Source organism: Pocillopora damicornis, chromosome 1 (genome assembly GCF_964200805.1).
Source record: "Pocillopora damicornis chromosome 1, jaPocDami1.2, whole genome shotgun sequence".
Classification (NCBI taxonomy): Eukaryota; Metazoa; Cnidaria; class Anthozoa; order Scleractinia; family Pocilloporidae; genus Pocillopora; species Pocillopora damicornis.
Genome location: NC_142670.1, coordinates 14784615 through 14801119, shown reverse-complemented (window position 1 = coordinate 14801119; position 16505 = coordinate 14784615). Strand labels below are relative to the sequence as shown.

Sequence of the window (16505 nt, the reverse complement as noted above, 5' to 3'; positions counted from 1 at the left end):
GAAGCGCTCGGAGTTTACAGATGTTCAAAAGCTTTTTCTGTTATAGCGTGAGATGGAGGACAAAATTGACCATTATGTTTCGTCGCGTGTGTTTTTCCTGTGTGAAGCAACAAAAGATGCCGGCGACTGACGAAATAACAAGTTAACACGAAAATCAAATAACACCTAAACAAACAATTTTAGCTACCGATTTTCACTGAATTTTTAAAGAACAATTTTCTTTTAAGTTTCAAGACAATTTGAAGATTCAACATACATACAACGTACTAAAATGCGAAAGTTACACACCACAAAACTGATAAATAGGCCTGAAATGAAATTCTATCTTGTTATTGATTATACGTTGCCTAGCACGTGACTTAAATCTACCCAGGCGGAGATCCAAAGTGACGGTGGCAGGCTTGGCTTAGTTATATCACTCAAAACTAGTTCCCGTTTGTCTCATTTGATAAAGAGGGAATCGTTAATGTTTTCATTAAGACAGTATTGCCTTGATTTTCTAATATTTACAACGAAAGACAGTAAATTTCACTTTTCACCCACATTTACTTCCAACCTTTTCGTTTGAACCAGAAACAAAAATGATAGACGTTTAAAACATACGACATCATCCACTTTGTCAAATGATAGCATGATCATTTCAATTGTAATGCCTTCTTATCCCAACGTTACTTTGTTTCTTTGCTACATTAGCGAACACTGAACTACTGCTCGTACTCTAGATATGACAATCAACCACAAAATTCCCTAAACCAGATAACATTAAACATAATCTAAAAAATCATGTGTCAATTCACGAGTTTGCTCACAGAGCACTTTGATTTATTTCTCAGTGCTTGTTCTGTTGAATCATTTACAGCTGTACAGAATATGATGAATATGGAAAAAACCGCAACACCAAAAAAAAAAAAAACTATAAACGCAGTCAATAAATAAACCAAACACAGGCAAGTCACTCAAATGTTAAACATGTTCAATACAGAGCAAAGTAAAAGAAAGCATATTTTGCCTCCAGTTTCAGCTTCAGTGCTGTGTGGGACCAGAGTGTTATGTGGAAAAAAGGGATAAAAATTTTATATGCACAGACAGTTAACGTTTGATCTAAGTGCCAATTGACTGACTGATAGATGTAAATAGCTATTTTTGATCAACATATTGTTCTATATTTGAGAACTGACTCATTCCTTTCTTTATTGCTTCAAGGTTTATCTAGTGAATAAATGTTTTACTATTGGAAACAATTGTAGTTGTGAATGCCTTAAGGTCCCTTTCAGTTAACTGAACTTATTATTAACTTATCATTTCTTTATACGTTTACTTCGAAAATTAGACTACTTTTCTTGGAATTTTTGCAAGAAAAATGCCATACTTCTGAATTGATTATACGTTAGTCAAGGGTGAGTTAACTTTATAAAACAAAAAGGAAAGACTCGATACTATTTAACAATATTCTTGTTAATTAAATGATTGGAAAACATTCTTTTTTAAAAGCTAGTCGGGGAGGCAACACACACTTCCTTACCAAATATATTCATGGAAATAGCATCCACTTGTTCCTTCTCTTGACAAGTCAAATGCACATGCAAAGATATTAGCACCATTGCCATCTTTATTGACATTAACTTTCGCCGAATGATGCAATACAAAGCTTTTACTGTAAATCCACAAACTAGAAACAGGGAAAAGGAATCCATACAGCATACAAGTGTAACACCATGATGCTATGTCTAATTTTCAAATGCAAATCAGGTATGAATGGGTCACTTTTCAGAGGGGGCACATGTGCATCTTTTAATGGGCGTTTTTGCTCAAAATGACCAAGATGTTTTGCCTTCTAGTTACACAACAACAAACATTAATGTAGCTGATTATATCTCGCAGTTAATATGTGCAAAATGATTGGTCAATTTAGGGGGCTGTATGGCCTGCTAAACTCAAAAATTTGTTTGATTTGGTTTCTTCCGCTCTATTTGAATCCTGAGAATAAATATTGTACTAATCTTGTTTTCCTGGTCACTACTGTAAGTTAGAGAACTTTGTTTTTTTACCCCTCACATTTATAGTCTGCATGTTTTGCCTTTGGGCTATAAATGCCAGCTGAAAAAACGAGGTCCATAACTTTATGTGCAGATCTTTGATTTTGAGTAAAACCTGCAATGGTAACTCAAAAAAAATTAATAAATGCCATAGGGTTTCATTGAGTAAGCGTGCAAAGAGAAAATTGAAATGACTTACCTCAAATCTGAACTTTTTATCTAGATGAACATCTTTTTGTTCAAGAAGAGAATATTTGTGCTGCAAAGGATGGTATGGAGAAAATAAAGGAGTAAGACAAAAAAAAGTTTTAGTGATGCAAAAGCACAAAAGAATTTGCTATAAATAAACAAAAGGTAATTCACATTCTGTCATAGTACTTATTGACAAAACATTCAGAAAAATGCATCAAATGAGTGATGAAGATTTAAGCAATGAGAAATGGTCTGTTCTCAGGAAGAGTGGCCTTAAGATTGAATCTGTACTCACCACCAAATGTAAGCTACAAAGGAACAAACGGGGGATTTGTTAGAGCTATGTGGATTTTTTAATGCAGCATCTTTATTTCCCTGATGCCTTGAGCCATTAAAATTTGCAGTTATACACTAAACCTCTCAGAAGTATGAAATTCTATTAACCAGTTTTCATTACAATAACTTGAACTATTATTTCTTTGCCCACCATTCCCTCCTATCAGGCTGATTTTCAATACATGTAGATCGAAAGTGAGAACCACGAAATTCATGATGATAAAAATAGTAATAATAATGATAAAAACGATGATAATAATAATAATAATTGTTTACACTCTGAACTATAAATCAAGTGATTCAAACTACATTTCCTCAGATTGAATTAATAGATATAAAGATTCTTTGACATAAGCTGCACTCTGCACATGAAAAACCTAGCAAGTGTAGTGCTAGCGAGACGACTGAAATAATTGATCATGAGAACATCAGCAAATTAAATTGCTGGATTACAAATCAACTCTTGATTAGTTCTTGATCCGATCAAATACAGGTAAGTGGATGAAACCAGTCAAAACATTTCCGCACTGACCTTTCCACCAGCCTCGCCAATGTACACAATCCTTAGCTTTTGTCCTGCTTGCATTATTCCATAGAACAGGCTTTCCCGCACCGAAATGAAAATCACCACAACATGGCTAAAACATGGCGAATTCGATGAGCTGCTGTTCTCATCGCCAACTTGAGTAACGGTTGATTTGCGACGCTAGGAACAGCTTGGCAACCCGGCACAAGGAGAAAATACGCGTGGGCTCTCCAGCTGGAGTCTGAGAAAGGAACGGGAAAAAAAGGAAACGAGTACTGCATTTTAGGAAGGCTTTTAAACCCTTTACAGTGGCCAATTTACGTTATGAAGTCGGTTGCTAACATTTAATTACCCTGCTTTACTCTTCCACCGACGCAGCACCACAGTTTTTTCAGAAACTTACCCTCTATTCATCTACCTTTATTTCTATCGAAAATTCACTGCAACAACTTTCAAAAAGTCGTTAAACGGAAAAATGGTAAAAATTGTGTCGCGCTTTACTGGCATGTTTCTTGTGAGCCGCCTTTCCCTTTAGAGTACCCCTGATTGACTCTCAGGTTTCCTCAAAGACTCTAATACTAACTGCACACAGTTCTTATTCATGATATTAACGATTCGAAGTTTTGAAGTCACTCACTCTGGACACCACAGTTTCCTTAGAAACTTACCCCCTTTACTCTGGAGTGAGTCGGTATCAAAAGGAAAAAATGTATGCCGATTTTGGCTCGAAGTTTGTGGGAAAGATGAGCTAAAAGAAAGTAATTGAAACGAAGCTTTCATTTGTGTTCGGAAACTTTTTTCTACGTTTTCATACTTCATGATCTCCGAACTCTGAAGGGCTGCTCCCTCTTTAACCTACTTTTGGAGCTCGAAGTGACCGCAGGCAGAGGAACAGTTTCGGGCTACAGGTTTTTTCCCTTCGAGATTACAAAACTATGCATAACATTACAGTAAGATGCCAAGGAAAACGCCATGTTTGTTAGTTATATGGAAGTTCAAACTTTGAAATACAGAAGTGAAAACCTGAGACTTCATTTCTTGTTGCTTATTTTTTGTCTCGTCTCCCCTTTCAAATCAAGATATTCGTGGAATAGAGCAACATCGTGTTTGGTCTTTATCTTGGCGTTTTCATTCTCCTTTCCGTCCATGAACTCTTCTACTGATGAATTTAAGCTCTGAAAGTGGTTAGTCTGATTTGAAGCCATCTCTCTAAAGAAAAATGCGCCTAAGAAATGTGCCATTGGTCGGTCAAGAGGAGCGGCGAGCGAGCGACATGGTTTTGTTCACCAGTGAAAATGATATAGCCAATCAGAGCGTCGATACGTCGTTTTTTACTGACGAAAAAATCGTATAACCAATCAGTTGGCTTCTCTAGCGCGAAGAGACCGTTTTTATCTCGATGCTTTTTAGCGCGTAAATCTCGGTATGTAGATAATAAATTCCTTTATTCTCCTACTCACTAGTAACTCAAAATTTCACAATCAATCAACCCAAATGATAATTCTCATAATTCTGTACTTGCGTCCCGAACGTATTAAATAATTTGAATTTTACGCTTCGGTCACGACAGCTGCTTAATTTAGTCTCCACTACACAACAAATAACACAGTAGTGTAAACTAAATAGGTTTATTTAGGGAAGCCTGTCGAGAACCAACCCAAGGCATATATTGCCCGAGGCATACATACATACATACATTTGCAACTGATATACCATATACAATCCTGATATACAATCAATCCCTTACACATTAAAAAATAGGTAAACATTACTAACATGCAAACTTCACCAAGTCGGGATTAACAGAGATGGGCAACCGCTTACAAGGACATTACTAAGGTTATACAGAGACCAGGAAAAACCTGCCAGAAAAAACCCCTTTGGCGAAAAAATATGACAGTCTCGTGCCGACAAAATATTTATTTTTGCCTTATTCGCAAACTCAATCGTCAGAAATACCATTTTGCTATGCTGTGTTTTCTGGGTCAAACAATTATATACTGTAGAGCAGTGAAACTACATTCAGTGGGCACCCAGTAACTGGGGAATGTTAACGAATGTATTATAAGTCAACAAGATATCATTTTCTCAGTCTGCCGTATTGTTACTTTCAAAATCAATTCATCCTGGCCTTTTCCCCGCTAGTGCTGAAACTTGTAAAACAAAACCTCTCTTCGTACAAAAATCATGTAAATGTGGTAAGTGTATCATAAAAACTTTGAAAATTGATTGTTGTCTTTGAAAAGACGGAACTTTATTCAACAACCTCATTGAGTTTGATTTTGGTTTTAAATCATTTAAAAATAGACTTGCTTACAATACTAGAAACAAACAAAACCTTGCATTTGAATTATCTAAGACAAACTGGGGTTTTTTCAAAACTATCCCACACTGTGGAAAGGACTGGAACACCATCGACTTGGAAACCAGAAACGCTGATAACCTCATTGCCTTTAAGAAATCAATTGTTAAGAACAATCTTTTATATATAATATTAGATATCCTCATTATTTATTTATTTATATCTTTTGACATTTAGCTAGGACCTCCCGGGAAATCATGTTTGTATGAGTGGAGCATCCTCATTAAAGATCACTTAATTTAGCGAACTTAACAGTTTTGTCCGCGCGTCATGACGTCAAGCTAAACATTTTCCCGTTTGGCCTTCCCACTCGGCTAAAAAGTACAAATTGCAATTCTCTTTCAGCCTCTAAGAGAGACTTCTTTAAAAATCATAAAGGCAAGAAAGGGGATGGCATCTCTGGAGATTCATTTTACTTAATTCCTTTAGGAACATTCAAAGTCCGAGAATCAAGAGAGTCCTTCTGTTGGGGAACCTGTGCAGCTTTTGATTCAGTAATTGAAGGGACTCCTGTGGGGGCTCGCCGTAACTCGTGCACACCAATTACATCGTCCGTACCAGAAGCAAATGAAATGGCACACAGTCCACCAATTCGCCCAAGTGTTCTTTTAACGCCACCACGAAATTCCCTCTTGCGAACAGAATAAATGATTGGATTGGTCACAGAGCTGATGTAGTAAATACATCGAGTGGTTTGCGTAACTTCGGATGGAAATTCTACCTTAAAGAAATAATGAAGAACGAGATCAGTCCACTCAGGAAGATAGCAGATCATAAACGCCGCCATTATGATGCAGACATCGACAGCTGCCTTACGATCTTTAATTCTTCTAGCGTCATGTTGTTGATGCTGGCTTGGACCATTGTTAGAGCTTGTAGCTGTGCTTTCCAAAAATATGACTGGTTGATCGTTAGACTGGATGGCGTTAACTGTTTTTAAAACTCTCCAGTTCAGGAAAAAGATGGTTGAAATAGGCACAGCGATCACGATGAAAGCCACAGCGGCAGCATGAAAAGCGGGGGCATCTGTAGTTCCCATGCAAAAAAACAGTTTTGGATAATAAAAGACGGATTCTGCTCGTCTGAAAAAAGTGATGGCGCATACAAGAAAAGGGACAGTCCATATCAGTACTATTACCACGACTTTTGATCTAGTAATGGAACTATTATACGTCAAAGGTGATTTTACAATGGCGCTATACCGTTCATATGACACATGCAGCTATGAGATGAAGAACCGTATTTAAGTAGAAATATCTTAAAACGAGGTAATGCAGTTTACACATTGTTTCGCCATACAACCATCGTTCGTGGGCAGTGCTTGCGATGCTCGGCGAGTTTCCCAGGATCAAAAAGAGAATATCTGATCCTGCTAGGCTGGCAAGTAGAATATACCGCATCACATGAAATCTGCTCTCCATAAAAATTGTTGCTATGACCAGTAAATTTCCAGGAAAGCCGACAACGTCGATAACAGCATGAACAGCGGCAAGGACTTGCGAGAAAACCATGATTGCTAATTGTTACAACGTGATGATGCTGATAATAAAGTCGCAGCATATTCCATGCAAATCAATTTTGATGAACAAATGGTGTTTTCGTCTTCAAGTGGCCAACAGAATTTCTCCTTTTAATATTTATGATATCAAGCGGACGAGTGATAAGAATGAAAAAGATGAAAATAAGGAGAGTATTAGTTGATCCAATGCAAATTCTCCGAACTTACATCTGGAGAGTTGTAATAATAGATGTTAATCAGTGGATGACACAGACAAACTCGGAGAAGAAGAACTCCGAGTGTTCCCGATACCAAGATCACTGAGCCGTTGTTTAACTACGTCTATAATGACTCCTAGTTCTTGGAGTTCTTCTTCTCCGAGTATGCCTGGGTCATTTATTGAATAATATCTTCTTTCATGTAAACACAACGCTTCAAACTCACCATCTTCATTTAAATCATCGTAACAGTTGTATGGCGTACGGAAAGGAGAATTACTAATGAATCTCGGAAGCGAAAAGGTTAAAGAAAAAACAACAAAACAGAAAAAAAAGGAAAACGCTAACAGGAAACATTCTAAGAAACAGCCAATGAATTTTCTACTGATTTTAATGTACCAGGTTTGGACTTCCGTAGGTATTGTAGTCATATATTAATTACAGAGAAATTTTAAAGTATTTTTGGAAGCAAATTTCAATTAAGTGAAGTCGGCGCAATTTGAATTCAAACAGAAAACTGAAGAGGTCCCGAGCATTTTTGCTTTGAAATCTGGAGAGTGTGTTGTTTTTGTCTTTTTTTCTGTTGTAGTCATAGAAAATAAATTTCATTTTGGCAGCCGAAATGAAAAGTTGACGTATAGTTATTTAAAATAAGGAAGAAAATAGGTTATCTGCACGCCTGCAGAATCGTTTCTTTCGCTTTGTCAAAATCGCTATTGAACCCAACACCAAATTAACACTTGTATTGAACAGAGGGTCATAATGGAGTTAGGGCTTTTACGGCTAGCAGTTCATTTCTTTTCTGCTACGGTTAAGAGAAATCGGTATTCACAATTACAGTTAACAGAGATATTAAGAATTAATTTCAATCATTTTGAAAAGTTAATAATTAATTTTCATCGTTCTAAAACATCTTTACCCGCTCGCTTTTACCTCTGGAGTCAAGCAACAGAGTAATTTTGTGTTTTTGTGCAATGGCCGCAAGACGAGACACATAAAAGTCTAAGATTTTGACACATTCAAAATTACACATCGCAAATTGGAAAAAATTCTACGGATTACCTTTTTTACGACAACGGTTAAAATTTGTCAATTTCTACGCCAAACGATCAAATTGTTGGGTCGTTTTACGGCTAACTTTTAACTTCATTGAGACTTCGCTTCTTTCCTTTGATTACATGAATTAAGGCAAGAAAATATGATATATGATGACATATGATATAAACTGGGCTATATTTTTGAGTTAGATCTGTTGTATGTTTTTGGTTTTTCTCTTCTAAAACAGAGAATCCGGCAAAACGTTTTAAAGATCAATCTTACATAAGTAGAGAAAAAGTGAGCCCTTGTTGGCAGTGACGTAAATTAAGGATTTCCCATCGGCTATTGAAATGGGGTGGCAAAAAGTTTAAAAAAATAAGTGACTCGTGATTAAGCCCAAAACTAATATGTGACGCGTGAATTTTTCTAAAATCCACACGTGAGGCCTTGAAGGTTCCGGTGACTTAACGGATCCGAAAAGTTGCTCTGTTTTCCTTCAAGAAAGGAGTTTCAAAAGTTTTGAAAATTCTACAGTAAAGCTATCATCTAAAGAAAAAAATTGACTAGTTAGGTCGCCAGAATCTACATCTCTAATCTTTAAATTTAACTTCAAAGTATGGCCTCGGACTCGTTAAGTATCCGGGACGTTAGCAAACGGGCCCCTGATTTAACGGGAGATACAGTCAAATTTGATTTCCTTGCTTCTCGTGTTCTGAAGAATTGAAATTTTAAAAATTGGGAGAATTATTTATGCATCCTCGGTAGCCTTTGGTTTCCTGGGCAAACAAGAAAAAGGGCCTCAAATACGAAGATTCTCTTTCTCCCCCGCCACACACACATAAACGCAAACACACATGCGTTTTTTTTTTGCTCGAAAACGAAGACTTCTCGGAATTTATTTTATGGTGTTGTTTCTAAAAACCCAGATTTTGTGTGCGAAGAAGTGATTGTTGAACAGAAAGAAGTAATTCTACCTTAAGTCCTTAAGCAGTTGTCGCCAACTATGGGTCTTCAATTGGTATTCAAGCGACTGCTGGATAACGGAGCACACTAACTCCCAACATAAATGAGAATAACTTCGAAATTAGACATTGCATTAGGAAAATACAATGGAGACGTCCGGGTGAACTCGTGAATAAAAAGTCGTTCGAGCGCACTTTCCATGGATTAATCTCCATACCTCGGCCAACACCCTGATCTTCCCTATCTGTTCATTATATTCTCTTGCCAATACGCAACTCTCTCCTTCCCTTTAGGAGTTTGGTAGTTTCATTTCGAGAGGGAAAAGTTCCAGACTTACCGGCTTAAAAATTTGACGCTGAACATTTCCCCTTGGTCTGAGTTAGGTCTTTCTTGTACCGTGTGACAAACAGAAAAACCGTTTACACTCCCAATGGGAACGAAAAACAGTTCAAGTTTGCGGGTGTCTAAGTTATCAGGGTTGGTGCTGAATTTCAATTTTCCGTCAATGACTAACAAGGAATCGTGTTTTTACCATTCTTGCAAAATTAAAACTCATTTTGATACATTTAGTTTGTTTTCTAGGTGTTATTTGATAGGAAAATTTAGTTTGGGAAGTTCAGCTATATGCATTACATTTTAATAAATATTATCAGCTTTGAATCAATCAGTTATGTCAACTGAAAATAAACGACTGAATAAATGAGGTCAGATCCAGAGCAAATTGCATTTTGTTCGAGTCAGCGGGTAGTTCGAGCTAATTGACTCTGAGTTAGAGGGTCTCTGCTGTGCATATTAAAACATTTCTTTATTGTGATTGGCTGACAGGAATGCAGTTTTAACGAAATGCATTTTTAGAGGAGAGGTAATGCAATGCAGACATACTTGATTCATTGTTAAACAGGTGACAAACTGTTAGGCAGGGCTTTGAATCTTTTCACGGTTTTGAAAAAAGTTTCAAAAAAGCAACATTTCTCACTGAGCTCCCAATTACAGAATTTGAATGAATTATTTTTAGCGCGATTACCGCGCTTTGCCTAATTATGAATTTTGCATAACTATGAAAAACGCCTGTTTCATTTTTCTCACTTACAATTTTTGATTAACACATGAAATGATTTTTCTCGTGTAACTTGGAATGAAAAAGCGCTCGTTAATTTTTTCAAAGAATACAAATTGCGATTTTGCTAGTCGTTGAAAAAAATAGTCGTGCTTTATTATTCCAAATTGCATTCAAACTCATCAGATCAGCTGAGCTAAACTAATGAAAATCTGTTGATTTAAATTAAGTAGCTCCAAGTGCAGTTGTCTGTACAAAATACTTATGCAAATAAAATTTATTTCACAAATAAAGAAGCCTTGACTGTGCTTTGTTCGTATAGGTAATCACATGATTTCGAGTGCAATTTGGAATAAATAAGAACGAGTAAATTTTATCAAAGAATAAAAAAATTGCACGAGGCTGTGGGGCGAGTGCAATTTGTGGTCTTTGAAAAGTGCAAAAGTACAAGTGCTTATTTATTCCAAATTGCACGAGAAAAATCATGTGATTACGTATTAATAACTTGCATGAAAAAATACGAGATAGGTTTTCATAATTGTGCAGAAGCAAAGCGCGCCACAAGTGCAAAAATAATTTATTCAAACCGTGCGTTCAGTCAAAACAACTGCGTACGATTAAAACAATAATATATAATCGTTTTGATGTATTCAAATCTTTAAGGCGCAAAAAAGCTCAAAGTTCAGCTAAACAGTTCAAGGAATTGTTCAGTCTGTATCCGAATCACTGGAGTCTTTGTTTGCGAGGTTTAACCATGTTTGCTTTTAATTTCGGCGTATAATCGCTCGAGCAAAGTGTTTAGCTAGGTCGGCTCATAATTTTCAATTTCCACGGCAATTCCCTTATCTGAACTCTTCTTTTTTCTAAACCGAGAACCAAAAAGCAGTGCTTTTTACAGTGTTTTCGTCGTGAGAGTTGTTTTTCAGCTGTTGTATCGCGGTGGCTAAAGAAAACCTAACTGGAACGCCAGCTATTGTTTCGCTTGCAAATTTTCAGCGTACCCAAATGACGGACATCCAAGGCTCACTTTTGATTGGCTATCTGTGAGTCTCTTTGATTATTGACTAATCAGAATGTCTGGTTTAGTACATCTTTGCACTGAATTAACCCTCTTCTGCCTTCAATTACCTGAAAACTGCAATTATTTTAACCAACTTAGAACTGAGTAATTTTTTCATGTTTATTAATATGTTGAAAAGCACTCAAGAAGCGGCTGGTGCACCAAAGCCGTTGGGTGAACGTGAGACGTGGACGAAGAACTGGTTTTCATTTTCGTTTTACAGGTCAAGCAAGACTTGCGGTTAATAAAAAGGGGAATCAGCAGATACATTCCAAGAAATGGTCAGTCATTATCCAAATCGTTCGATGGCGTGACACCGTTACTCCGTGCGAGGCAGCTGTACCTTGATAAAGCATGCACTCTGTGTTAGGCAATCAAAACGCAATTAGTAAATAACTTATTTTCGCTCAAGAAGTTTGATTATAATTATAATGTAATGATCGGCAAAAGGAAGTAGGCACTTCTGATCCAAAGCTGTCATCAGCTAACTTACTAACTCAATTAAAATCCTAGTCCCTGATTTGCTTAAAATAGAAATACAGGGAAAAATAGTAGATAAATTTTTTTTTATGACAATTTTTAGCGCTAATTTCGTAATCAGTGTTGTCAAATTTGTAGACGCCGGGTGTCGTTACCATGGAAAACGAGGAACCGTCTCTAATTGCCCTTTTATTAGATTGCTATTTTTTCTCCGAAGTTCTCACGGTCAAGGAAATTTCTCCCAGGAAAAAAAATAAAGAAATAAGCTGATAAGTGTAATCTCTCGATGAAACTTTTCTAAAACACCTTTTTTAAATAACAACTTCTCTGGGCTAAAGCAAGCCTATTTTAAGACGTATTAAACCGTGCAAATCTCAGGTTCGTAAGTAATAAATGACCTGGCGGTTTACAGCTGTTAAATGTTCTTGCCAATTTTCCCGTTGTTAATCAGTGTTCGGTCTAAAAAAGATGAATTCAGTCGTTATATTTCTTTGGCCTTTCTGATTGCCTTAGCCGGAAACAATTTTTCGAGTACATCTCAATAAATTTTGGGGTTGGTCTATAGTTTTGGCGGATTATTTCGGTCTTAAGTTTCACTAAGGATTAAGATGTATATGTAGTTACCGATGTGTTCCATTGCACACCGTAGCCTCAATAGTCAACCTGAAATTTCATCTAGGAAATGTTCCGCCGGCTAAAACTTTTTTGAAAAATTGAAAACAAGCAATTAAATGTCTTGTTGGAAAGAACTCGTTACGAGGTACAACCAAACAATGACCGAGACAAACTGAATTCTTAGTTAGGACATGGAGTTGAATTTTGCAGTTGGATTTTGGGGGTAAATTTCTATTGAAATTTTCGAATTGGATTTCTATTAGGAGTTATGGTTCATGTGAACAAAATCAATTTTTGTGTCACTCATGTTGGGGGTCGGTGCGCTCCGTTATCAAACAGTCGATTGAAAAAAACATGTTTACTTTTTTCTTCGACTGTCACTTTGTTTATCCGTTTCTTTGTTTCTCCAATTTCGCTTTGATTTTCATCTCGTGTTAAACAGTATTTTCCTGGCTCCTTGTCACCATTGATATACCTTTACCAAACTAAACTAAACTAAACAATGCATAACAAGATATTATTTTCTCAGTGCTTGCCGTAACGCTACGTTCAAAATCAATTCATTCTGGCCTTTAGCCCGCTAGTGCTGAAAACTACCAAAAAAAAACTTCTCTTCGTGCAAGAATCAAGTACATGTGGTCAGTCTATCATAGAAACTTTGGAAATGAATTGTTATCCTTCAAAGGACAAACTTTGTCGAACTCTACCGTTCTGTCCGCTACCGTTCTGTCCGCTCGTAATGACGTCAAGCTAAACATTTTCCCGTTTAGCCTTCCCACTTGGCCAAAAAGTAAGAATTACAATGCTCTTTCTGCCTCGAAGGGAGACTTCATCAAAAATCGTAAAAGCGTGGGTTGCAATGTTCAATTCATTCATAGATTTCTTCAGTTGGAGGATAGCATCTCTGGAGATTCATTTCAATTCCTTTAGGAATATTCAAAGTCCGAGAAGTAAGAGAGTCCTTGTGTTGGGCAACCTGTGAAGCTCTTGATTCCGCAATTGAAGGGATTCCTGTAAAGGCTACCCGTTATTCGTGCACACCAATTACATTGTCCGTACCAGAAGCAAATAAAATGGCACACAGCCCAACAATTCGCTTGAGCGTTCTTTTCACTCCACGGCGAAATTCCCTCTTGCGAACAGAATAAATGATTGGATTGGTCACAGAGCTGATGTAGTAAATACATCGAGTGGTTTGCGTAACTTCCGATAAAAATTCTACCTTAAAGAAATAATGAAGAACGAAATCGGTCCACTCAGGAAGATAGCAGATCATAAACGCCGCCATTACGATGCAGACATCGACAGCTGCCTTCCGATCTTTGATTCTTCTCGCCTCATGTTGTTGGTGCTGGCTTGGACCATTGTTAGAAGTTGTAGCAGTGCTTTCCAAAATTATGACTGGCTGATCGGTAGACTGGATGGCGTTAACTGTTTTTAAAAGTCTCCAGTTTAGGAAAAAGATTACTGAAATAGGCACAGCGAACACGATAACTGCCGCAGCGGGAGCATGAAAAGCGGCGGCATCTGAAGCTGCCCTGCAAAAGAATAGTTTTGGATGATAAAAGACAGATTGTGCTCGTCTGAAAGAAGGGATGGCAGCTACAAGAACAGGGACAGTCCATATCAGTACTATTACCACGACTTTTGATCTAGTAATGGAACTATCATACGTCAAAGGTGATTTTACAATGGCGCTATACCGTTCATATGACACAGCTATGAGATGAAGAGCTGTATTCAAGTAGAAATATCTTAAAACAAGATAATGCAGTTTACACATTGTTTCGCCATACAACCATCGTTCGTGGGCAGTGCTTGCGATGCTCGGCGAGTTTCCCAGGATCAAAAAGAGAATATCTGATCCTGCTAAGCTGGCAAGTAGAACATACCGCATCACGTGAAATCTGCTCTCCATACAAATCGTTGCTATGACCAGTAAATTTCCAGGAAGGCCGACAACGTCGATGACAGCATGAACACCGGCAAGAACTTGCGAAAAAACCATGATTGCTAATTGTTACAACGTGATGATGTTGTTAATAAACTCGCAGCATATTCCGTGTAAATCAATTTTGACGAACAGATGGTGTTTTCGTCTTCAAGTGGCCATGAGAGAATTTCCCCTTACAATATGAATACGATATTAAGCAGACAAGTGATAAGACTAAAAAATATGTAAATTGGGAGAGTCTTAGTTGATCCAAGGCAAAATTCTCTGAATTAAATTCAGAAGAATTATGACAAAAGATGTTCATCAGTAGATGACACAAGGATACTCGGGGTAAAGAACTCTGAGTGTTCTCGATAGGAGTCGAGCGTACATCCATCCGATTCTCTACCTCGACCACTGAGCTAGGTTGTTTAACTACGTCTGTGACGACTCCTAGTTCTTGGAGTTCTTTTTCTCCGAGTATGCCCACGTCATTCACTGAATAACATCTTCTTTCACGTAAACACCACGCTTAAAACTCACTATTTCCATTTAAATCATCATAACAGTTGTATGACGGACAGAAAGGAGAATTACTAATGAGATACTGAAAGCGAAACGGTTAAAGAAAAGTATAACAAAACATAAAGGAAAACACTGACAGGAAACAGGCTAAGGAACAGCCAATAAATTTCCTACCGATTGTTATGTACCAGATTTGAGCTTCCGTATTGTGGTCTTTCATTAATCACAGAGAAATAATTTTGTATTTTTCTTTTGGAAGATAATTTCAACTAGGTTAAGTCGGCGCAGTTTGAATTCAAACAGAAAATGAAGAGTTTCGGAGCATTTTTGTTTTGAAGTAGGGAGAGTAGTTTTTGGTTCTTTTTTTTTTTGGTAATAATAGAAAATAAATTTCATTTTCGCAGCCGAAATGAAAAGTTGACGTAAAGCCGTTTGATATGAGGGGAAAATTTGTAATCGGCAGACTCGTTTCTCTCGCCTTGTCAAAATAGGTATTGAACCCAACACCAAATTAACAGCTGTATTTAATACAGGATCATAATGGAGGGGAGGCTTTAACGGCTAACGGTTCATTTCTTTCTGCTACGGTTAACAAAAATATTAACAATTAATTTCAATCATTTTGAAAAGTTAATAAACAACTTTCATCGTTTTAAAACACCTTCACTCACTCGCTTTGACGTTCAGAGTCAAGTAATGGAATAATTTTGCGTTTTAGTGCAATGACCACAAGACGAGACCCACAAGTCTACACGATGTCATTTTCTCAATGCTTGCGGTAACGTTACGTTGAAAATCAATTCATACTGACCTTTCGCCCACTAGTGCTGAAAATTACAAAATAAAACTTCTCTTCGCGCAAGAATCAAGTACATGTGGTCAGTGTATCATAGAAACTTTGGAAATGAATTGTTGTCTCTGAAAAGACAAACCTTTGGCGAACTTTACCATTCTGTCCGCGCGTCATGACGTCAAGCTAAACATTTTCCCGTTTAGCTTTCCCACTCGGTTAAAAAGTGCAAACTACAATTCTTTTTCTGCCTCGAAGGGAGACTTCTTTAAAAATCGTAAAAAGCGTGGGTTGTAATGTTCAACACATTAAACGATTTCTTCAGTTGAAGGATGGCATCTCTGGAGATTCATTTCAATTCCTTTAGGAATATTCAAAGTCCGAGAATTAAGAGAGTTCTTGGGTTGGGCAACCTGTGTAGCTCTTGATTTCACAATTGAAGGGATTCCTGTGAAGGCTAACCGTAACTCGTGCACACCAATTACATTGTCCGTACCAGAAGCAAATGAAATGGCACACAGCCCAACAATTCGCTTAATCGTTCTTTTAACTCCACCGCGAAATTCCCTCTTGTAAACAGAATAAATGATTGGATTGGTCACAGAGCTGATGTAGTAAATACATCGAGTGGTTTGCGTAACTTCGGATGGAAATTCTACCTTGAAGAAATAATGAAGAACGAAATCGGTCCACTCAGGAAGATAGCAGATCATAAACGCCGCCATTATGATGCAGACATCGACAGCTGCCTTACGATCTTTGATTCTTCTCGCCTCATGCTGTTGGTGCTGGCTCGGACCATTGTTAGAGCTTGTAGCTGTGCTTTCCCAAAACATGACTGGCTGATCATTAGACTAGATAGCGTTAACTGTTTTT

The 16505-nt window shown here is 37.4% G+C and overlaps 2 protein-coding genes across 2 annotated transcripts; both read right to left on the bottom strand.

The window, feature by feature from the left end:
* Window positions 1–5864: 5864 nt before the first annotated feature.
* LOC113666598 (trace amine-associated receptor 8b) lies at window positions 5865–7331 on the bottom strand. Its single transcript, XM_089180470.1, is given in 2 exon segments — window positions 5865–6671; window positions 6673–7331. Coding segments are annotated over 2 exon segments (1098 nt in total). The 5' UTR covers window positions 6964–7331.
* Window positions 7332–8924: 1593 nt separating this feature from the next.
* On the bottom strand, window positions 8925–16476 carry LOC149052236 (5-hydroxytryptamine receptor 4-like). The gene has a single exon (XM_089189831.1). It carries the CDS (start codon window positions 14387–14389, stop codon window positions 13409–13411), a length of 981 nt encoding a protein of 326 aa, XP_089045957.1. The 5' UTR covers window positions 14390–16476; the 3' UTR covers window positions 8925–13408.
* Between the last annotated feature and the right edge of the window lie 29 nt (window positions 16477–16505).